The sequence below is a fragment of the Thamnophis elegans genome, chromosome 2 (genome assembly GCF_009769535.1).
Source record: "Thamnophis elegans isolate rThaEle1 chromosome 2, rThaEle1.pri, whole genome shotgun sequence".
In the NCBI taxonomy this organism is placed as follows: Eukaryota; Metazoa; Chordata; class Lepidosauria; order Squamata; family Colubridae; genus Thamnophis; species Thamnophis elegans.
In genome coordinates this window covers 26,152,017-26,176,024 of record NC_045542.1, presented here as the reverse complement: position 1 = coordinate 26,176,024, position 24,008 = coordinate 26,152,017, and the positions used below count along the sequence as shown (strand labels likewise).

The following is a 24,008-nucleotide window of genomic DNA, read 5'->3' as shown; positions in this document are numbered from 1 at the left end:
GTTTTGCACTATAGCAATAGTATTTGGGTGGGAAGGGGGTTTCTTTTAGGAATAATACTCAAAAGTGTTATGCTTGGCTTTTTGCTTTGTTTGCTTTTGACTAAAATCAACCTTCACCAGATTTCCTTTTCTAATTTAAAACTTCTTTGCCAATTCATGGGGGTGGGGGAGATTGGACTAGATGACCTACAAGGTCCTTTCCAATTCTGTTAATCTGTCTGAATTCCTATCACAAAAGGGCATCATCATCATCATCCTTCTGAAAGAGAGTAGGGGAGGATAAGATCAATTCTGTCCAATAGGAAAATCAGAGACGCCTCGGCAGCCACAAGTCACCTTGGTTGGGAAAGAGACTTGTAACACTGAAACTGCCTGGCAAAGGGGTGACAGGAGCCATTTCTCATGAACAGCAAACACCTGCTCAGGTGTATTCATTCAGGAGACAAGGGACAGTGTCTGTTCATATTAAACTTCTCAGGGGGGGAAAAATGAAGGATGACTAGCTTGGGGACTTGTGCTGATGCTGGCAATTAGGAGCTTTTTTCAGAATCAATTGGCAATGTGGTTTCTTTTTTATCTGACCACTTTTCGGCTGGACGATGAGGTTGTGGTTGAGACATATTTCATGCTGGAAGAGCCTCCTCCAACACCTATTCCCCCACCATAGCTTCCAGTACTGTAGCTGCTCCCTCCAGTGTTTATACCAAAGCCACCGGCACCAACCCCTCCCATTGTCAGGCCCAGGCTGCCTCCAGCACCACTGCCTCCTCCTCCTCCACCTATCCCCAGGCCGAATCCTCCACTGCTCACACGACCACCTCCGCTCATGGCAGACGAGCTGCTGACCACCGCTGCAAGAGAAACATAGGTGCATTACTGGACTTTTCTCCAACCATTGGCTGTAGCCCATAAGAAGGAATGGATCCTAGAAACGAATTAGCCGGAAGGGACTTTGGATGTCTTCTAGTCCAGCCCCCCACTCAAGCAGAAGAAGCGATACTATTTAAGATAAGTGACTGTCTGGACACGTCTTAAAAATATCCAGTGATGGTGTGCCCACGATTTCTGGAGGCAAGCTGTTCCACTGGTTAGTTGTCCTCACTGTTAGGAAGTTTCTCCTTAATTCCCGATTGCTTCTCTCTTTGATTGGCTTCCCTCCATTGCTCCTTATCCTGCCCTCTGGGGTTTTGTAGAATAATTTGATCCCCTCTTCTTTGTGGCAGCCCCTCAAATAATGGAATACTGCTATCAAGTCACCGCTAATTCTTCTTTTCTTTAGACTAACTGAACCCTAATCTTCATATGTTGTACTCTCCAGATCTTTGATCATTTTAGTTGTTCTAAGACATGATAGATGACTATCATACTCAAGTCTTGTGGACTACCAGGGCATATCCAAGTCATTCTCATATTCCAGGATGCTGATTTCCCCACTATAGTCCTCGCCCCTGGAATTATCAAATGCATTCCCAACCAAATTCTAACTAGGTAGGAGCCAGGGGTGAAATTCAGCAGGTTATGACAGGTTCTGGGGAACCAATAGCAGAAATTTTGAGTAGTTCGGAAAACTGGCAAATACCACCTCTGGCTGGACCAAGAGTGGGGTGGGAATGAAGATTTTGTAATATCCTTCCCCCAGGAGTGGGGAGGGAATGGGGATTTTGCAGTATCCTTTCTCTGCCATGCCCACCAAGCCACGCTCACAGAATCAGTAGTAAAAAAAATTGAATTTCACCACTGGCATGACCCTGCTCAGCTTTTTAAGGTTACAGGTGCCACCATGTATTGAAGGCAATATGAGTAGTATTACTGCCAAATTGCTCGCTCAAATTTCCCATCCAGTGTGGGATGCCATTCAAAATTAAAAATCAAGGGATATTTCTTGTAATGCTCATAAATGATGGCCTTGGAGAAGAAATGGAAGATCTACTACCAAGGCAATGATCAGATAAGCAAGGTTTTAGCCCAAGCAAGGAAAGTGGTTTATGAAAACACCTCAGCCAGCCCCCCTACCCCACTTCCCAACTTTAATTCACATGAAGATAAAAGAGGGAGAAGGGGGAGCACATTCAGACTTGCGAGATTCTGCTACTATAGCTCTTTCTAATAAAAGTAGCTTTCAATCTACATGGTGTCTGTTTCTTCATCTGTTTTTGTCAGCCTGGCGAGGTACACTAGATAGGAATCAATAGCCAGACAAACTAATTCTACTTTACTGTAAAGTTTCATTGACTAAATGAAACTTCTTGCTAGTCTGAAAGTTCAATCTTCCCTCCCTGCCCCACTCTTCTTTACGGTCGGAGAAACTAGGGAGGGTCTTTTTTGAACGTCTTGCCACGCACACTACCCAGCTGCCACTATACTATCTCTTAACTGACCATTCCCTTCACAGCGCCTCTTTGCCCAATCAATCAGAATAGAGCTGGAAGGGAATTTGGAGGTCTTCCAGTCCAACCCCCTGCTCAGCCAGGAAACCATATACTCAAATGGTTGTCCAATCTCTTCTTTAAAACCGCTAGTAAGAGAGCATCCAGAACTTCGGGAGGCAAGCTATTCCACTAATTAATTGTCTTCCCTGTTAGGAAGTTTCTCCTTAATTTCAGATTGCTTCTCTCCTTGATTAGTTTCCATCTATTGTTTCTGGTGCTTTGGAAAAATAAATTGACCCCTTCTTCTTTGTGGCAACCTTTCAAATACTGGTATACTGCTCTGATGTCATGCCTAGTCCTAGCTTGAATTGACCACAACATAATCTATTCTAGTTACCTTTTTTTAAAGCCTCATGTCCCACTTTTAATCTAAATTATTATTTTCACCAATAGTATAAAATAGGATAGGCAGCACCCCTATACACACATACGCACAGAGTGTAATACCTATTTGGTAGTACTTATTTGATCCTCTTGTTAGTGATAGAGAACATTTTTTAAGATTTCTAAATTATTCAGTATTAACATTAAACAATACAGTGTGTGTAAACAAGTGTATTCTTATGGGCCTTCATGGCTAATTAGCATAAATGAAATACTTACACATGCTCACAGGGGTAGTGAGTTCTCCAGACATCCTATAGACAAGAAAGAAAAAAACAGTGTGACTATAAATCAATTGCCTTTATCATGTGTAGCTCATAGCCTTTAAGGCCCTGTCTTTGAAAATAAAGATCTTGGGATAAAGTATCAAGTGAAAACGAGGAACAACCGGTCACTTTAAATTCTCCATCAGATGAGTGACAAAATGAAGGAAAATACATACACACTTCTTTCTTTGCATTGTCTACAGTAGTGGCCAAAATTGTATGAAACCTTTTTTTTTTGGGGGGGGGGAGTGTATTTTTGATGTTTGATGGCTAATAACACCACTCCAGGCTGAAAAAGATGGCTTTCAACACATGATTTGTCAAACAGAACAAATATATAACCAGGAAACAGACCTCATTAAGGAAGTGAGACTGGGAACCTGAACTATAACGAAATTCCTGTGGATGTTAAGCTCACTGAAGTGCTGTCTGCTGCATTTATTATTTCCTGCTTTTGGACTATATACCAAAACTGTCTTAAATAACTTGCTACTCCTAGAGACTCCAGCAGCTGACATATTTTCTTCATGTACTGACTCCTGCTAGCCTTTTAGTTATTTTTCAACCAGACCTTTCCATGTGTGTCGGTCTTTGTCCATAATAAAGATTTGATTTGATTGACCCCTCTCATTTTTTTGTTATTTAACAGAGGGGGTCTATACACATAACTAAACCATTTAAAGGTTGACTGGATTACCAAAAAGAAGAACCCACATCACACCAGTGCAAACTAATCACGTTATGGATTAGTGCCACTAGTGAACAAAGCTGTAGAGTTACACTTTTCTTATGAAAAGCATAAAACAGATTTTGCATATGCCACTACAGATAAGTGAGTTCAAAAGAATGCCCAGGACTGGGTGCTCTATAGCTAGAGATAAATTCTTTAACTTAAGAATCTATTTCTGAGAAGCTACTGCTGCAAAAAAAGTCACTGGCTTCAGACTGAATGGAAAAAAAGAAAAATAAATTGGCCTTGACGGGCTGGGGCTCTTTGATATATTTGGCTCCTATCCCTGCCAGCCAAAGGAAGCTTACAGTTTCTCTGCCTTTTCTTCCTGATAGAAAAGGCCGCAATTTTATTAAACAAATTAAAACAAACAAACAAAATACTTTGGGAAATTTGTGAGGATTAAACAATCTACACCCCCCTTATAAAAGGGATTGTGCAAGAGGCACAACTGCATAACATTTATGCACCGTCTGAAGCACACCCCTGAACTTGGGGGGGGGGTGTCACATGAAACAGGTTGCTCAGCCAGCATGCAGTGGTTCACCCCTCCCTCGGGGGGTCCTGACCTCCAAGTCTGAGCAGAACAAATTCCTATAGGTTCTTGTCCACTGCAGACTTAACCCGGAAGGGGGGAAGAGGAGGCTGCCCCTTTCATGCTGGCATAACTTATGTTTCAGCCATGAGGAAAATGCCCATGCTCACTCTGTGGCTCAACCAGGAACCCACAAGAGAACATTTTGTAACAACTGGTGACTGTGTTGTTGCAACACAGATGGTGCAACCTCTCTACCAGCTTCTCACATCTTCTCATAGAATGCAAAACCTGTCTTCTGTACCCACTTAGCATTGTGCTCTCAGCTGCCTTGATGGGACTGCCTTAAGAGTGCCCTCCTGAGGCCAGAGTGCTCATCTGCTTTGTACAAAAACATTGTGAGGGAAAACAATCCTGACCCTTATTGCCCTTCAGGCTTATCTAGATGGCAACCACAGCATCTGCTGATCTTCAGGGTCAGACGTTAAGCAGAGTTAAGTACATGAACAAATGTTGCTAAAAATATACAGATTATTACTTTTTTACATAGGTGTAACTACTGGCAATTATTTCACCCCAAGAAAAAAATACATTTAGTTCAAGGGTTACTATAGCATAAAGTTTTTCCAAAGTACTAAATCAGACAGTGGCCTGAAGGAAAGCTCAGAAACAAACTTCACCAACATACATAAGCCAGAGGCATTAGGTGTTCTTCAGACAGAATGCATTTCATAGTAATTCTTTCCCCACTCCACCCCCCCCCGGTCTATAATTCAGTAATTTTAGATCCTGGACCATTAGTGCAGGTAAGTAACACTAAACCATTATCTTTATTATCTAAAAGTACTCTTACTCCTTCCTCTATCAAGTGCTCCATGTTCCATTATTTCAGTGATGAGGGACAGCTATGGGGCTGAACACAATGGGCTCTAATCTCCATTCTTGTGGGCACCAGAGTTAATTTATGGCAGAGGTGGCATTCAGCCAGTTCTGACAGGTTCTGGAGAACTGGTAGTGGAAATTTTGAGTAGTTTGCAGAACCAGCAAATAGGCTAGCCATGCCCATGCTACCTCCTAGCCTCCCAGCTGATCTTCTTTGGTTGCCCTGAATAGGAGAACGGAGTTGGAAAGCAGGTTAGTGGGGTATGGAGGGATTGGGGATTTTGCAGTATCCTTCCCCTGCCAAGCCCACAAAACCACACCCACAAAGCCACACCCACAAAGCCACACCCACAAAGCCATGTCCACAGAACCGGTAGTAAAAAAAATTGAATCCCACCACTGATTTACAGTTTCCAGAACTAACCTGCAGCAATATCTTAGCAGGATATAGAAAAGTACAATGCAGTTTGGGCATCAAAGCTGGCCACCCCCACCCCCTTCAGTAGCTGATAGAATTCTGGGAGTGGTCTTAGAATGAATGCTTACCCTGGGTTTTCCTTGTTCTACAAATTTCAAGGTACTGCTACAACTGTCACCAAGTACCAAAATCCAGCCCACCATTGAAATTCCCAGAACCATAATATCTCAGAGGGGTGAGGAAAATGAACAACGCAGCCTTTCTGCCTTGAGATTGATGGGAGCATTTTGGCCCAAAATCAGTTAAGTTCCCAAAGCATGTCAACAAAAGAAGTGACCACAAAAGGTCACTTCACCCAGTTGACTCCCAGCAAGTCCTTCTGCCATTAGTTCACACATGCTTCAAAGCATAGGTAAGTAGTGGAGGACAAAATAAAAACTAGGAGCTCTTCATATTTAAAAATAGGTTTTCCTCATAAGGTTAATAGAAGCTAATGTCCTTTCAGAGAAGTTACAGATTTTAAATTCTATCTTTTTCCCATTGTCCTGCCTCATGGTCCCAACAGGGAAAGAATACAGAATGTTAGAAAGGATCTTCTGGAGGTTTTCTAGTCCAACCCCTCTAATTGAGCAGGAGATCCAAAACCATTCCAGACAAATGGCTGTCCAATCTCTTCTTTAAAACATCCAGTGTTAAAGCACCCACAACTCCCTAAGGCCAGCCATTCCACGGATTAACTTTTCTCATTATCAGGAAAGTTCTCCTTAGTTCTAAATTGGATTTCTTATTGATATGTTTACATCAATTCTATTCTTGTCTTGCACTCAGGAGCTTTGGGAAATAGGTTGCCTCTTCTTTATGACAACCTTTCATATATTGAAAGATTATTATCATGACACTCCAGTGTTTCTCTTTATTAGACTAGACATACCGAGTTCAGGCAACTATTTATCATATGTTTTAGCCTCCAGACCCTTTTCAATCATCTTTGTTGCTCTTCTCTGCACTCCTTCTAGAGCAGGGGTACCAAGCTTGTGTCATCACGTAATGTGTCATGACTTCCCCCCCTTCGCTAAACCAGGTGTGGGTGTGGCCAGCGCATGACACATCCAGCCTGCGGGCCGCAAGTTTGACACCCCTCTTCTAGAGTCTCAGCATCTTTTTTTGTATTGTGATAATGCAGCTGCTATTTTCTTTTGAAAGGATGAGAAAAAGATCCTTTTGAAAGGATCTTTTCTTGGCCTAAGCATGATGGGCTTTGAGCCTTACCCAGATACAATATTTTGGACATATCTTGCAAACTCTTGTTGCAGCACAAATTATGAAGGTGCCCTCCATTTTTAGCTATCTTCTACTTTCTCTTTCAATAAAAGCCCATTGATTTGAGTGGGCTGGGAAAGAGATTGGTAAAGCCACAGATGTTCTTCTAAAGAAGAACAGAGTAGTTGTCATCTCATTCTCTACCACCATAATCTCATTGGGTTGAATACAACACAACTCTTGGCCTGGCAGTGTAGGACAGTTTTTCCCAATCTGGTATAGACCAATCCCTATTAGCCTTAGGAAATTAAAATATGTACAACCCATCTGAAGGGCATCAGATGGTAGGAGACTAAGTTATGGCATGAACCAAGGCGTCTAACTTGGAAGAAAATCTGTCAAACATAGGGGGATCTACTTTAGGAGTAAATATACACACATTTGGATTGCAAATTGCTGAAATCTTAAAATGTAAAGATATTGCACAGAGAGAACAAGATTCCAGCACACCTTTTATGTAGAATACAAGCCTAAGGCATATTTACTTTTTTTATAGAAACATACTTGAGGAAAGATTGCTTCTATATCTGTGCAGTATTTTCTCTTCTGAATTTTCACCACTAATTAAAAATATCAGGAGTGAAGGATGATTTTATGTGTCTCTCTCCAAGTCAGCAACCATGTCTTACTCAGCAGTTCAGCGGTTCAAATCTCACCGGCTCAGGGTTGACTCAGCCTTCCATCCTTCCGAGGTGGGTAAAATGAGGACCCGGATTGTTGGGGGCAATATGCTGACTCTCTGTAAACCGCTTAGAGAGGGCTGAAAGCCCTATGAAGTGGTATATAAGTCTACTGCTATTGCTATTACTATGACTAAGCAGTATTATTGTAGACATAACAACTGCAATTAATTCCAGATTGTATAGGAAACATAGTTTTAGTTATTTACTTGCAATTATATAAGCATATATTATTTATTTACATTCTTAAAAGCCTACCCCATGCTAGAAGCATTCCCAGCTAATGCTAATGCATATTATGTGTGGAAATGTTTTCTACTATGCTGATGATATTGAACAGCAAGTACTGCTTCCTAAATATGCACATTGAACATTCAGAAATTTCAACACCGTTGGAAATGTGCCATACAAACATTAACATTTGCGTGCAGACACACAAACACACACACACACACACACACACACACACCTGTCACATTGTAAATTTCTTACTGACAGCTTGAGAATCACTTTTATTTGCTGGCTAAATATAACATCATGCTTAAGGAAGCAACATATTTAGGGACAGAAAGAAAAAAATCATTTTTGCTACAAAATATTTGATATCACTTTTCATTGACCCTTGTTGTTTCCGATGAAAATGTTTGCTATTGCTGAGCTTGGGGAAAATGTCCTCTATATAATGTCCTCTCCTTAGAGCCCTTTGGAACTTTATCCTATACACTGAATTGTGCTAGGCAAAAGGAAATGAAAAAGAGACGAAGAGGAAGGAGGAAAAAACTGCTCAAAACTGAATAAACTAAGGATCTGTTGTGGCCTGCTAGTGGCCAGCAGAGTTGGCAACAGATTCGGACAGTGAGGAGGTTGGGAAGGAACATGGGCCAGTGCTGGGGAAGCCTCTGATGAGGGCTCTGTGTCAGAGGCAGAGAGGGAGCCAGAGCCGTATGCCAGTTATCAGCTGTTGTCAGTCAGACATCAGTGAGGCAGATGAACAGCTGGAGCCTGTTCCCAGTGTGCACATGCACAAAGTTGCCAGACAAAGGAAACAGCTAAAAAACAGGGGTTGACTTGAGAGTAAGGCCACAGGTGGATGATGAATGGCCCCTCCCAGAGGAAATAAAAGAGAAGAGAAAGGGGAATGGAGTTTGCAGGAGGCAATTGGTTCACTTAATTGGTTCGTGACTCTCCGAGACTCCTTGCCAAGTTTTGCAGATATCGGCCTGGTAGCTCTCCAAGCCAGATAAAGTCTATGACTTGGGAAACCTAGGTCAGAACAGGATCAGACCCAGGGAGAGTATGGTTGAAGAAAGAAAGTGTTCTAAAATGGATGAACTAAATGCAATTCCCCCCCCCCCCTAATTTGTTATTCATCAAATGTACTATTCATCTCCAAATGGAAATTCTGGGAATTTTCTAAGAAAACAAGTGGAGGAAGCCTGCACAGCTCTGAAAAGAGAATCAATAAAAAAAACCATACAGGCTCCAAACCTAGGACACGATCTTTGTTACAGGCCAAAGAAGAATGACAGACAAACAAACAGTTATAGAAAAAGCAGAACAGCTACGATGACAGGTACCTGTGTATATATTCCTATGTTTAAGATTGGGTAAAATCGACACGCAAGAAACATGCAAATAGGTACATTTCACTCAAGAGACACGATACATCGCAAGATGGCACCCACCTGCATTCTTCGCCTTCGAGCAGCGTGCGGTATGTAGCAATCTCAATATCCAGAGCCAGTTTGACATTCATCAGCTCCTGATAATCCCGCAGGAGACGTGCCAGCTCATCCTTCGAATTTTGCAGAGCCAGTTGCAGGTCGCTCAATTTCACCCGGGCATCTTTCAGGGCCACCTCCCCACGCTGTTCAGCATCAGCAATTGCTCCTTGAAGACTGGTAATCTGGGTACATTCGTATATTAATTAGGTTCTAATTTCATGATTCGTGTGTGTCATGACATGCATGACTTCGTGAAGTATTAAATATAGATGTCTTAAGAATTCACTGGTAAAGAGTTGGCACTTTGCCTCTCCTTTCTGTTATAGCAGCAGACAGCTAAGTGTTTACAGGAGAATTGTAAATAGGATCACATTATTGTACACTGGCTTTTATTTGGACCTCAGAGCCTCCCAAAAAAATCAGATGGTAACATTGTAACTTTGAATGGTCACTAAATGAATGTTGTAAGTTGAGGTCTGCCTATATTCTCTGTCCTTCAATATCTCTTTCCATCAACAAGTTTATTCTTCTGCAAACCAGTTCAGAGTGAGTGCCACCTTCTGTTCCTAGACAACCTCCAACTATGAGACTTAATAGGGCAAGAATTATTTATGTTAATAACATGAAAATGTGCTTAGATAATTAAAAAGTTTACTCTGGTTTGATGTGCCAAATTCCAATAAAGCAGTTATTGCAAGTCATATAATATAATATATGGTGGTGCAGTGGTTAGAATGCAGTATTGCAAGCTAACTCTACCGATTGCCAGCAGTTCAAATCTCACCAGGCTCAAGGTTGACTCAGCCTTCCATCGTTCTGAGGTTGGTAAAATGAGGATCCAGACTGTTGGGGGGGGGGGGGGGCAATAGGCTGACTCTATAAACTGCTTAGAGAGTGCTGTGAAGTGATATATAAGTCTAAGTGCCAGTCCTGTTGCTATTCAACTTTGTGCAGTATTTTATTCAAATCATAGTCTTTCTGGAGCTAGTGAATCCATTTCTGTGTATTTTGTGAATACATTGTGCATTTTGCCTATAAAATAGGAACTAATATTGGCATAATAGGGTCACAGGGTTTCAGAGATTATTCAAGCTGCCGTGTTTTGTATTAAGGAGCATTTTTGGGAGCAAATTCATATTCAAAAGCATGCAACAATTTAAATGTGAGGTTGTTAGAATTTAGATTAATGAAGTGAATTATCCAAGCAGAACAGCAGCTGGCACACAGTCGAAGATGGTAATGCGTGACTGACAGATAGTCCTGAGAATCAAAGAACACCTCCACATAACACTTCTTGCAATATTTCTGTTCCGGTTCTACTATAGAGGAAGAAATAGCAGTTTAGAATATGTCTCTGCACATTGTGCAGGTAAATCTGGTAAACTTGAGTTGTAAACAGTCAAGGCAGGGGATAATCTCCTGAAAATGATGGCAGGGATCATTTAATCCAACTTGAACGAATATGCTTGGCCACTTTTCCTCAGAAATAAATCCTGTTGAAATTTGGTGTGAAAATGTTCCTAGCATACACACATCGATGAACTGCAAAATAATGTGCAAGCTAAGAGAAGATGGACATGTAAAGGTGAAAAAAGAGAACAGATAAACCCATGCAGACAGGATATTGCTATATTCAAATACCCGCTGACCTGTTTCTTCACATTGTCAATTTCTGCATTTAGTCTATGGATAACCCGATTCAGTTCCGCAATCTCATTCTTGGTATTTTTCAGGTCATCCCCATGACCAACAGCTGTGCTCTGAAGTTCCTGAAACTGTAATACCAAAAGAAGTAACAGATTAACAGAGTTGGAAGGTCATCTAGTCCAAACCCCTGCCCAAGCAGGAGACGCTACATCTGCCTCTACCTAGGATCGAACTCACAAACTCCTTATTGGGAGGCAAGAGAATCCTTATGACTGATAGGAAGCAATACCAGCTTCACGAATTAGACAAGAGGCCTTGGGTATGAGGTAAACTCCGTGTATCACCTTTCCCTGGCAAAGGCAGATAAAAGATTTGCCAAATTTGTCACCTCTAAACCTAAATGTGATCTCAAGACAAAAAGTGGAATCCAAATTTTTGCCTCTTAGGAATATATTATGCATTGAGACTATGGCATCACAGTTCGTGTTTTGTGTTTCAGCAAAGCTCAGTAGGCACTATAATTTTGTGGTTAAAATGCTAGGTACAGAACTTGTAGTTGCATTATTTCTCATGAGAAATTGCAAAGCTCATGAGGTCTATCCACCATGGCTTCTCAACTAATAATGTCTAGGAGTTTTCTGTTCTTCCTAGCAATCCGAAAGGTAATGCTGGTTACGACCCCATTATAAAGGAACTTACGATATAAGACAAATGTTGCACATCAGATTCAATTCACTTAAAGGATTTCTGAAAAAAGAAAAGCTCATTGGAAGTGTAAAGCCATGGTCTGACTATCAGCCCTCTCACTTCAGGCTTTCCTTCTGGTTAAGAAGACCACTGATTCCAGATTAAGAGGATAAGCTTATCTTAACTCCACAGTCATCTCTGGAAAAGTTATGCAGAGTCTTACCTTGCTTTGATACCATGCTTCTGCCTCAGCCTGGCTCCTGTTGGCAATGTCTTCATACTGTGCTTTCACTTCAGCAATGATACTGTTGAGGTCCAGATCTCGGTTGTTGTCCATTTGCAAGACAACGTTGGTGTCACTAATTTGTCCTCGGATTTGAGCCATTTCCTTTGTGGAAAAACAAGATGCTGTTATTCATCCATCCATATGTTTCCCCATTGTTATTCACTAATTCAAGTTCATCTTTACCTAGCAAAATATTATGTGGAAGCCAATTCAAAATAAAGCTTGTGCTTCATTATGGCAAAGCAGGAAGTTGTCAGTAGGCTGTCTAGTTAGTGTTTTCATCACTGACTTCAGCATCTGCCTGAGACTCTGATGGAGGTATGTCTAATCCCATCTGGAATAACAGAACGTCAACCTAGGAGTTATGTGTGCATAGTACATGCTATGCTGTAAAGATAAAACCATATCCGGTTAAAGAACATGGTCCAGTGTCCGGGGTCACTGCAAGCCACTTAATGAGAGCCAACTGATTTGGATGAAATAAAAATCACATGACCAATTAGATCAGGGATGTCAAACTCGCCACATCACATTGCCGTCACGTGACGTATTGCAATGTTTTTGCCTTCATGGAGCTGGGGTGGGTGTGGCCTTCATGTGATGCATTCGCCCCTGGTTTGTCACCCCTGAGTTAGATGGAATCACAATATACAGTTTTTGCCTTTTTGCTGCACTCTGCTGGTCATTCGGGATTTTGCAGCCTAGATGTGGTAGGGCTAAATTCCCTTGGAAGATTCACCAAATGAAATCTCACCAGGGACTTGGCAAAGCTCAGCATGATAAGACTGCTGCATTCAGGAAAGTTTCTATCAATTCATATGAATTGTGCTTATCAGTGGAGGCCTCTGAACATGGCTGTCAGCATAATAATGGGGATATTTTTAACCTGAGGATGAGGACTGGGAGTATAAGAGAGTGTAAGTAAAACCATTCAAACTAACTGATCTGACTATATGACTCTCATTTAGAATTTAGAATAATAGAATTGGAAGGGACCTTGGAGGTCTTCTAGTCCAACCTCCTGCTTAGGCAGGAAATCCTACACCACTTCAGACAAATGGATATCCAACATCTTCTTTGAAACAGCGTTGGAGCATTCACAACTTATTGAGGCAAATTGTTCCACTGATTAATTGCTCTGTCAGGAAGTTTCTCCTTAGTTCTAAGTTGCTTCTCTCCTTGATTAGTTTCCATCCATTGCTTCTTGTTCTACCCTCAAGTGCTTTTGTTACTCAAGTGACTCTGTTACTTCTTTTGGTATTACAGTTTCAGGAACTTCAGAGCACAGCTTTGTTTACTGTTTCAGGAAGACAAAATTGATTAGTGGACCTGACTGACTTCCTCTTTCTCCTTTGTAGCTCAATGATACCTCTGTGTTGTGTGTCAATGAACACTTCTTTAAACCTATTTAAAAATTACTAAAGAAACTATATGTAGCAGCACTGCAGTTAGTACCGCACATTACATCATGCCAGCATTAAAAGAAACTACCAACCATCTTAGTGCAAAATGTTATTCCAGCCAATTCAACAAATCTGGGCTAGAAAAATCACATCTTAGCATGATGTGTGAATCCAATCAGGACACTCCCAAGTGCATATCATGTATACTGGCCTCCCACTCCCACAAAAGAGCCCCCCAAGATTTTGATCTAAGTCTCTCTTAGATCCCACAGACTAGGCCTCCTCCGAATTCCATCAGCCGGCCAGTGTCGACTGGCGACTACCCGGAGGAGGGCCTTCTCTGTGGCTGCTCCGACCCTCTGGAACGAACTCCCCGTGGAGATTCGTACCCTCACCACCCTCCAGGCCTTCCGCATAGCCCTTAAAACCTGGCTGTTCCGACAGGCCTGGGGCTAAAGACTTGCTGCCCCACTTCGAATGGTATGATTGTTGTGCTTTTTAACTATGTATGGGTTTTTTTATGTTTTTTGTAACTCTTGTTTGTATTTCCCCTCCCTTTTTGAGTTGTGAGCCGCCCTGAGTCCCTTCAGGGAAAAGGGCGGCATACAAATAAATTAAACCTAAACCTAACCAAACCTCCAGGAGATCTTTGAAGTAGAATATGTTAGTTCATAGAATTGTCAATAAATCAAGGTTGCCCTACTTTCCTGGCAAGATCATTCCATTTCTTCCCAAAATACAGTGCGATTTCTGGCCCTGAAGGACATTTCTTTCCTTTGGATCCAGTGACAAGAACATTTAACACTTACAGCCTCAAAGATGGTCCTCAGGAAGTTGATCTCATCTACCAGCCTATCAGCATTTGCTTGCAGCTCTACTTTTCGTATGAATGAAGCATCAACATCCTGTGAGAATGCAACACATACCAAAATTACAGAAAAGCAGTCCAAAGATTCCTAGACAGCTGTTTCATATCATGTTAGACATTTAATTTATTTAGCCCATTGAGTTGTACTCCAACCAGTAGCATTTCTTCAGAGTGTCACACAGAGGTTTCTAACAAAGGTTTGTTTTTAATTAACAAACTGGGCATTAAACCTGTGCCTATTTACAAGAAAGAAAAGTGCTGGGGAACAGGAGCCCTCCAAATGTTTTACCCCACATAAAAGGGATGGAGAAATTGAAGCCCTTCAAAAGTGGCTGAATTACAGCCTCCAGCAGCTGTAGCCAATACAACTAATGGTAAACCAGGCTGGGAACTGTAGTTGAACATATGTGGAAGACTACAGATTGTCCAATCCAATTCTACTTTGCTGCAAAGTTCTGTACGATGCATATTTCTATTTAGAACTGTCTCTTTTAATTCAACATCTTATTCTGAACATGCCTCTACAAGCTCATTGCCAATACATTAATACAAGTTTAATATCATACCTCAAAAAATAAAGAATAAAGGCTTCCTCACAGTGGTATAAAATATATTGTAGAACATCATTTTAAGCTGTTGCTTTATCAGTAATCAATTTACATTTAATAATAATAATGAAAAAGCCATTCAAAATATTTTGATAATTGTCATATAATCTTGATCCAGTTTCTTGCTTTAGCACAGTAAAAAGAGAATGGGTTTGCAGGTATGAATGAGCTCTGATAACCATCAATCAAAGTGAAGAATGAGAAATTATAGGACTTTGTCCAGCAATGACTGAAATGCTGTAAATTTCTCAGCTTAATTAAGAAATTTATAAAACTTTGAACAAAAGTGCTTTTTCTCCACGTGTACAAATCTCCCACATATTATTATTATTATTATTATTATTATTATTATTGTTGTTGTTGTTGTTGTTGTTGTTGTTGTTGTTGTTGTTGTACAATTGTATCACAGCGGCCAGTTGTTTCGCCGGATTTGGCATTGGTTACTAGTCGGGCCCCACCCAGGGGCCTAGGACGTCGTAACGTATTTTCGTAATATGCGTGCAGATCCAAGCAGTGCGGCTTTTTGCATTTGACTGATGGTGATTTTGTCAATTTTTAACTGTTTTAAATGTAATTCCAGTGCTTTTGGAATAGCCAATGTGTGCCAATTACCACTGGAATTACCACTGCTGGTTTGTGCCATAGTCGTTGAATTTCGATTTTTAAGTCCTGGTATCTTGCGATTTTTTCATGTTCCTTCTCGGCGACCCTGCTATCACCTGGTATTGCGATGTCTATGATTGTGACCTTATTTTTCTCAACCAGTGTGATGTCTGGTGTATTATGCGCCAGTATTTTGTCGGTTTGTATACGGAAATCCCACAAGATCTTGACCATCTGATTTTCGGTGACTTTTTCAGGCTGATGTTCCCACCAGTTTGTTGCTGTTTTAATATTATAATTTTTGCACAAATTCCAATGGATCATTTGTGCTACTGAATTGTGCCGCAATTTATAATCAGTCTGCGCGATTTTTTTACAGCAGCTGAGTATGTGATCAACAGTTTCGTCAGCTTCTTTGCAAAGTCTGCATTTGGCATCATCAGAGGATTTTTCGATTTTGGCCTTAATGGCATTTGTGCGGATAGCTTGTTCTTGCGCAGCCAGGATTAGTGACTCTGTTTCTTTCTTTAATGTACCTGTTGTTAACCATAACCAAGTTTGTTCACTGTCCACTTTATCTTTTATTTTTTCCAGAAATTGGCCATGCAGTGCTTTGTTCTGCCAACTCTCCATTCTTGATTTTATCACATCTTTTCTGTATTCTTGTTTCGTCTGTTGGGCCTTCAGTAGATTTTTGTTCTTTACTTCGATTAATAGATGTTCTTGACTTTCTTTTAAATAATCAGCCAGTGCATGTTTTTCTTCTTCAACTGTTTGCTTCACTTGTAATAATCCTCTGCCACCTAATTTTCGGGGCAGATATAGTCTATCAGTATCACCACGTGGATGTAAACTGTAGTGCATTGTCATTAGTTTCCTGGTTTTTCGGTCCAAAAGGTCCAAATCAGCTTGTGTCCAGTTAACTATACCAGCTGTGTATCTTATAACTGGTATTGCCCAGGTATTTATGGCCTTGATTGTATTTCCACCATTCAATTTAGATTTCAAAATTTTCCTAACTCTGTTGGTGTACTCTCGCCTGACAATAGTTTTTACTTCTCCATGCTTGATGTTATCCAACTGCAGAATGCCTAAGTATTTGTAGGCTTCATTTTCTTTGCATTTAATTAATTGGCCATTGGGCATTTCAATTCCCTCACATGCAGTGATTTTGCCCCTTTTTATGGATACAGTGGCGCATTTTTCCATGCCAAACTGCATTGAAATATCGGTGCTGAATACTCGGTTTGTGGAGGAAACAATACTGTGTTTGTCAATGATTGGATTTCTATTTCTGACTTTCCATAGAGTTTCAAATCATCCATATATAGTAAATGTGAATTTTTTTCAGCTTCTTTGGCTGTTTGGTAGCCTAATTTCATTTTTTTTAAGATTACTGATAGTGGGATCATTATTATTATTATTATTATTATTATTATTATTATTCCTTAGCTTAATTCTTTTGTTTTAGGATAGTCACCTTTTTGATACCAACAAAGTCATTTTCAGCAGCGGTGCGGTTGTTAATTTCTTCTTCATATCTGTGAAGAGAAGGAATGTAGACTTTCAGTCCTCTTCAAAGAAAATATCAGGCAAAGAAAATGTCATATAAAAAGATGCCAATCAATAGCTTTCAATGGCCTTGACCAGGCTGTCATAAAAGCATCTCTTCTAGGGGTGGGGGTGGGGGATGTCTATACCAGTTCTAAATTATATGTGGCACAACAACGATATTAAAAAAAAAAGACTCTTACACATTTTATAATACTGAGTCAAACCAGCTGCAAGGAATATCAAGCACGAATTATATATATCGCTCCTGATTGTCATACAGAGAGGACATTTCACTAAAGTCACCAACATTTATTTTACATCCCATGCTTGAGGTACCTGAGTTTCAACAGTTTTTCTCCTCTAAAACAGTGTCTGACTTACATTACCAGTCCATTAAGTTGCCTGCTGGAACTTGGCCATCATTTCTGCATATGAAGGATTGTCATCTTTCATCATTGCTGCCAACAGCAAGTCATTACAAGTGTTGGATGTCAATGTTTAAATAATCAGCTATTTATTATTTATAATTTATACTTCAATCATAGTTTATTCTAAGCAGTTTGATTAAGAACAAAAAACCTAAAAACTATAGTGGATCAATTATAGCGCAGAAATTAACACAATATAATTCAGTCAGCATCCATCAACATACATTCATGGCATTGCAATCTCTAACTGAGTGGTCTCCAAGACTTTGCACAATAGCTGAGATTTCACAGGCTTTTGGAATGCCATAAAGGGATGAGTTATTCTTGCTTCATATTACATATGTAATACATTATGTCTATGCAGCACTCCCAAATCAGAAGTCTTGGTAATCTGTTGTAACCTCTCCAGTTGATTTCATTGTTCCCCAGGTTGGGACAACATGAGCTCTATAATGCTACTGTACGATTATGAAAATTACATTTGCATAAATATAGTTCATGTTTTATTTTTATTTTTCATTTCCCTATTTATTCTTATCTTTTTCTTTATCTTCATGTTAGCTTGTTAATCTGAAGCTTTTACATTTTTAATTATAATTGCAAAAAATCAGTCAATTTTATTTTTAAGGACAGCCCTATAATATATGGGCATAGAACAAGCACATATAGCATGAATATATCGCTTCCACTATATCATGTGCTCTGTGTGTGTATGTTTTCACCAGTTTTCATATAGTATCAAAACTCTTATTTTAATCTGAAACAACATCTCAAAGCTATTAATTTAAATAATAATCTTCCAAAATAAAATTAAAGGAGGAGGCAAGTAGCTTTGTCAAATTCATTACAATCTGGCTAGGAATTTAAAGCTTGGTGGCACTACACAAAATTGTTGTTGTTATAAACATTCTTATTCCATTTATATTATCATATTTGGTTGTTATTCCATGAGCATGGTTCAAAAAAAAATCATGCCAGTTTCCATTTCATGTTATTGTAACTGTCTCCTGAGCGTATTTGGTTTAATTGTTATCAGAAGTTTTCATACTCCCCATTTTACGAGCCAAAAGGTTTTTCAGTGAACCTGTAACTGCTTGCTTTAATGTCCTCATATCTTTGATAAATCAAAAATGTCCCCACCCTAAACCGCAAGCTCGAGTTCATGCCAAAATGCCATAGCCACACAGCTATCAGTTGGGCATAGTTACAAGGAAGAGAGGATAGGATGGGCTGCTGCAGCTTCTTCACAGCATCCTTTGGGTACTTCCTCCTGGCCCACAAGCAGGGGTGGGTTGCTGTCGGCATTATTGCTGGTTCAGCATGCAAAAAATATTTTAACATTTTTCAGTTTTCATTTCCAGTACATATCAATAGATATGATCCACATAAACCAAAGCTTTTTGGCTCCTCAATCATTTTTAAGAATATGAAGGAGTTCTGGAATGCTCTATCTGACTCCGTTGTTACTTCCTCAAACCCTCATAGCTTCAACCTTACACTGTCTACTGTGGACTTCACACCATTCCTAAGAGGTCTGTAAGGGGGCGTGCATACGCACACCAGGGTGCCTACTGTCCCTGTCCTACTATCCCCATTTATTTGTATTCATTTCTTGTGCTCATGTCCATGTTTATAGTTATACCTGTTATCTTGTACATGTTTGACAAACTAAATAAATAAAATAAACAATAAAATGCTTGAGAATGCAGACAGCAAGCAAACAATGTGGTTAGGGAAAATCAAATATGTTTATTTTCTGCCTGTTTTAGCTTTTCATTGTGTGTTAATTTTGTTATAAGGGAAGGCCTTAAATCTTTTATGACCCATATACACGCTTTCAGACTGAATGGTACCATCCTGACCCTTCTCATCCCATTGGCTTTGGTAAGAATGCCTTGGAATCTCACTTACTTCCTTCGGTTGTCTTCTACAAGATCCTGTACGTTTCTTAGCTCTCCATCCAACTTTGTCCGGTCGCCTTTTAACGCATCCATTCGCTTTCTGAGGTTAAGCAAGTAAGCCTCGAATAAGGACTCTAGGCTGAAGTTCGGAGCTGCGCTGCCATGTTGTTGCAGGAGATTCCATTTTGTTTCTAGTACTTTATTCTGTTGCTCAAGAAACCGTACCTGAAATCCAGAGAGAGACAGAGACAGAGTAATGTTTTTAGAAGCCCTCTTAGATTGGAATGCACACCTTGTTATATAATGAGGACTAGCAGCATTCAAATCAAGGGATGACAACCAAGTACCATGTGCGGCAAGACAACTAGGAGGCCACCCAGATCCTTAACAGATCAACCAGGTGACGGCAGCAAAGATTTAGAATTTTGTACCTTTCTTTTCTGTCATCCAGAAGTAATCCAGATGTTGCAGCTCAGATCTTATAACCCGGTCACTAAATCATGTACGTGCACAAAAAATATATTACTTCGTTGGATTGTGGATAGATGGTTTCATACTTATTTGCTAAAAACAAATAAGGCTAAATATGTATGCTTCCCCTTGTGTACCTCAGGAAAGAGTACATCCCATTAATAATCTGTACCTTAGGAAATATGGAGCTGGGCAAAATTACTTTAAATTACTTTGTCATCTTTTGTTAAAAAAACAAAACAAAAACTCTCTGGCATTAATAGTGCTGCAAACTGACCAGGGGGGAAAATAGTAGCAAATTGCTATAAAAATAGCTACCTTTCTATCAACGCATGAGCAAATGTCAATCCCAAAATGATGGTATAGTTAATTTTGTGTTGAATCTAGAACTATGGATACTATTTTCATGACAGTCTAAACACTACATGAATGGCTGCATTGTGAACATTGCCAATTAACTTTGAGAAAAAAGAGAAGTATATGTATTCTTGTTATATTCTTGCACAAATATAATGTGTAGGACAGTGGTGGGTTCCAATTTATTTTACTACCGGCTTGCTCGTGCACGTGCCCAATCCGGGGCGAACTAGCAGAAAACCCAACCTCTGGTGCAGGTAAAAAAGAATTTCCCAGGAAAAATATTCCTTACTAACATTTCACATCAAAATTCTCATAGGACAGTTGAGAAGCTGCAGTTTCACAAAATTAACGGGTAGCTTCATCATATCTAAAAGCCTTGCTAGAGTATAATTGATGTAGCATCTATGCCTTAGAGCAATTTTGCATCTCGTCAACTGAGATGGAAAGTATAGAGAACCATCATCACTGCCACTACAATTACGTCTGTGAGTATAGGGACTTACATTCTGTGCAGAGGACTGTAATTTCTGTTTCCAAAGGCTTCTGACTATTGCTAAGACTGGCTACATTACAGGTAGTCCTCGACTTACGACCACAATTGAGCCCAGAATGTATGTTACTAAGTGAGAAATTTGTTAAGTGAGTTTTGCTCCCATTTGACAACTTTCCTTGCCACATTTGTTAAATGAATCTGACTTCCCCATTGACTTTGCTTGTCAGAAAGTTGCAAAAGGTGATCACATGACCCCAGGACACTGCAACTGTCCTAAATATGAACCAGTTGTCAAGCATCCAAATATAAATCATGTGACCATGAGGATGGGACAATGGCCATAAGTGTGAAAAATGGTCATAAGTCACTTTTTTCAGGATTGTTGTAATTTCAAACAGTCACTAAACAAACTGTTGTAAATTGAGTACCACCTATATTTTAAGAGCTACAGGCCCAAAAATATTTTCAAGCTTGAGTTAAAAATCTCTTTAGGAGAACTTGTATTCAAATTTACAAAAAAGATACTTAGGATGAAACATAGCTACTGCTGCTTGAAGATGCTGTAGTGCAACAAAAACAAATCACCCTATGTCATAGATGTAAGAGATTTTTTTTGGTCAACTCCTTTTCCTATGGAGCTCTGGGTGTTGTAGTCTTATATATAATATGTGAGGTGAGTGGTAATGTAGCTGCTAAAACGCTGAATGATTTCCTAAACGTGTTCTGTGAACAATGTATTGTGGGAATCCTGATTTCACTCCTCCAGCCTTGGAAGAATAGCAGGAATTTTTGCAAAGGGCTCTCAGATCACAACATTCAAACCAGAGGTGGGTTGCTGCCAACATTGCTGCCAGTTCACTGCACGTACATTTTGCATGTGCCGCACATGTGCACAGTTGAAAGTAAATTGTTTTGAGCATGCGCAGGACATTAAAAATGATTAAATACTACCCGGCAACAGCTGTGCTACCAGGGAACTGATTCAGGAGTGTGTCCAGCCAGCCGTGTCTACCAGTTCGGCGAGCAAGTTCCAATTTCCACTACCAGTTTGCCCAAACTGGTGCAAACCAGTAGAAACCCATCTCTGATTCAAATCCTGAAAATTCAACTCATACTGTTTTGCAGCATAAGAGTCTCATAAAAATGGTGTGAGCTGTGATCTCTGAGATTATCAAATAATAATAATAATAATAATAATAATAATAATAATTATTATTATTATTATTATTATTATTATTATTATTATTATTATTATTATTAAGCACTGGAATTACATTTAAAACAATTAAAAGTTGACAAAATCACCATCAGTCAAATGCAAAAAGCCGCACTGCTTGGATCTGCACGCATATTACGAAAATACGTTACGACGTCCTAGGCCCCTGGGTAGGGCCCGACTAGTAACCAATGCCAAATCCGGCGAAACAACTGGCCGCTGTGATACAATTGTATAATAATAATAGGAGCCCTTGGAGCAATACCCAAAGGGCTACCTCGCTATTTGGAAATTTTAAATTTATCAGACTTGAACATTCTGATTCTACAAAAAAACCACCCAACTTGGAACAGCTTATATCCTCCGACGTTACCTTAACAGTTCCTAGGTCCTTGGTTAGGATTCGAGCTGTTAAGCTACCAACCAGCCCCAAAGGCTGTGAATCTCGCTAAAGATTAACCACGCAATAATAATAAAAGTTCTAAGCTCTCTCCACTTTGCATGATTATGCAAATTTTGCAGGCCTTGGAAAGCCACGCAAAATTAAATGAAATCTGGCTGCCAAAGTATTACTTTAACTCCTGTCTTTCCAGAAATTAAATGTTTGGTTTGGAACACTCATATCTGTCCTCATTTTCATCCAAGATGCACTCGAATGGTTCATTTCTCTCTTGCAATCTTATTCACAGTCTTTGTCTATGAGACTACCTGCAAAGAACTTGATGATTGACTTAATTGACTCACCTTATCAATGAAGGACGCAAACTTGTTGTTGAGGGTCTTGATCTGTTCCCTTTCATGTTGCCGCACTTTTTGAAGTTCAGGATCAATCTCCAAGTGCAGTGGCGATAGGAGGTTGGCATTGACAGTCACTTTCTGGATGCCCCCAGGAGGGGGCATGGTCCCCATTCTTAGTCCACCATCATAGCCTCCTACTCCCAAACCTAAACCTCCAGCTCCATATCCATAGCCACTACCAAATCCTCCTCCTCCTCCACCACCACCACCACCACTACCATATCCTAGGCCACTCCTAAAGCCTCCTCCAACGCCACCATGGCTGATTCCAAAAGAGATTCGTTTGCCACCCCCCAGATTGTAGAGGCTTCTACTACCAAAGCCCCCACCCAATCCTGAGCTTCCCTTCACACCACGGGATAATGAAACGGAGCTGAAACTAGCTTTTGTCCCACTAGGAATGACAGTAGTGGAAGAGGTATATCCCCGGGAAGTCCTAATCCCTCCCCCAGATCTAGAACTGAATTGCCTACTCATTGTGCCTAATTCAAAGAGTGCTAAAGAGAGCTGAGCAGAAGTTGGGCTACAGAAGGAAGGAAGGAAGAGAGAGAAGGACAGCACACCCCTCTCCAAGGTGCAGTTTTGGTTTCCCCTATATATATATATACACATCTATATGTGGCGATGGGCTTGGCTGGAATTAGGTAATTAATTAAGTATCAGATCGTTACTGGGCTGGGTTATATCTGGGAGCAATAAAAAAATCCCTTCAACTTGTCTTAAAGGTGCCTTTGAAGTGAAGTGCTGCCTTAAAATTGCTTAGCTTGCAGGCTTACAAAACCCATGTAGGCTAACAAATTAATTTTCCACCGCCTCTACGCATAAACCAAAAAATAATTAACATAGTTGACAACAATTTTTTTTATTCTTAAAAAAAACCATTTGCTTTAATTGTGGATGATTATTAGATGCCATACTTCAAAGCTGTGTTCCCACCCCTAACCCTCCACCGCCCCCAACCTCCCCTGCCACCATTGGCTGAAAATCTAAAATCTATAGCACAGCACAGGTATTGCAGGTGGTTGATTGCTTCCCCTGAGGGGAATTTGACGCAATTCTCTTGCTTACTCCTCAGGATATGTTTGAGAGAGCTTTCCCCATTTCTTGGAACAGGATCAGTTCTTTTTCTAGCCCTCGGCCAATCTCATCCATGCTTTAGGCAATAAAACTCTAGCTTCTGGTCTTATGAGTCAGAAAGGTTACCTTTTGTCCAGCACTGCTATCAAACACATGCTTCTATCAGTTCTTCTGTTGTTGTTGAACTACAACTCCCAGCAGGTGTAATCAGTATAGTCAATGGTGAAGGATGTTGGGATT

At 40.2% G+C, this 24,008-nt stretch overlaps 1 protein-coding gene across 1 annotated transcript; it reads right to left on the bottom strand.

Annotated features, from left to right (window-relative positions):
- Positions 1–573: 573 nt before the first annotated feature.
- Positions 574–23,168, bottom strand: LOC116504707 (keratin, type II cytoskeletal 5-like). The gene is made up of 9 exons (XM_032211908.1): positions 22,638–23,168; positions 19,364–19,578; positions 16,951–17,011; positions 14,201–14,296; positions 11,926–12,090; positions 11,010–11,143; positions 9,330–9,542; positions 3,033–3,067; positions 574–851 (listed from the first exon to the last, which is right to left on the bottom strand). Exons 1-9 carry the CDS (start codon positions 23,166–23,168, stop codon positions 574–576), a joined length of 1,728 nt encoding a protein of 575 aa, XP_032067799.1.
- Positions 23,169–24,008: the final 840 nt, after the last annotated feature.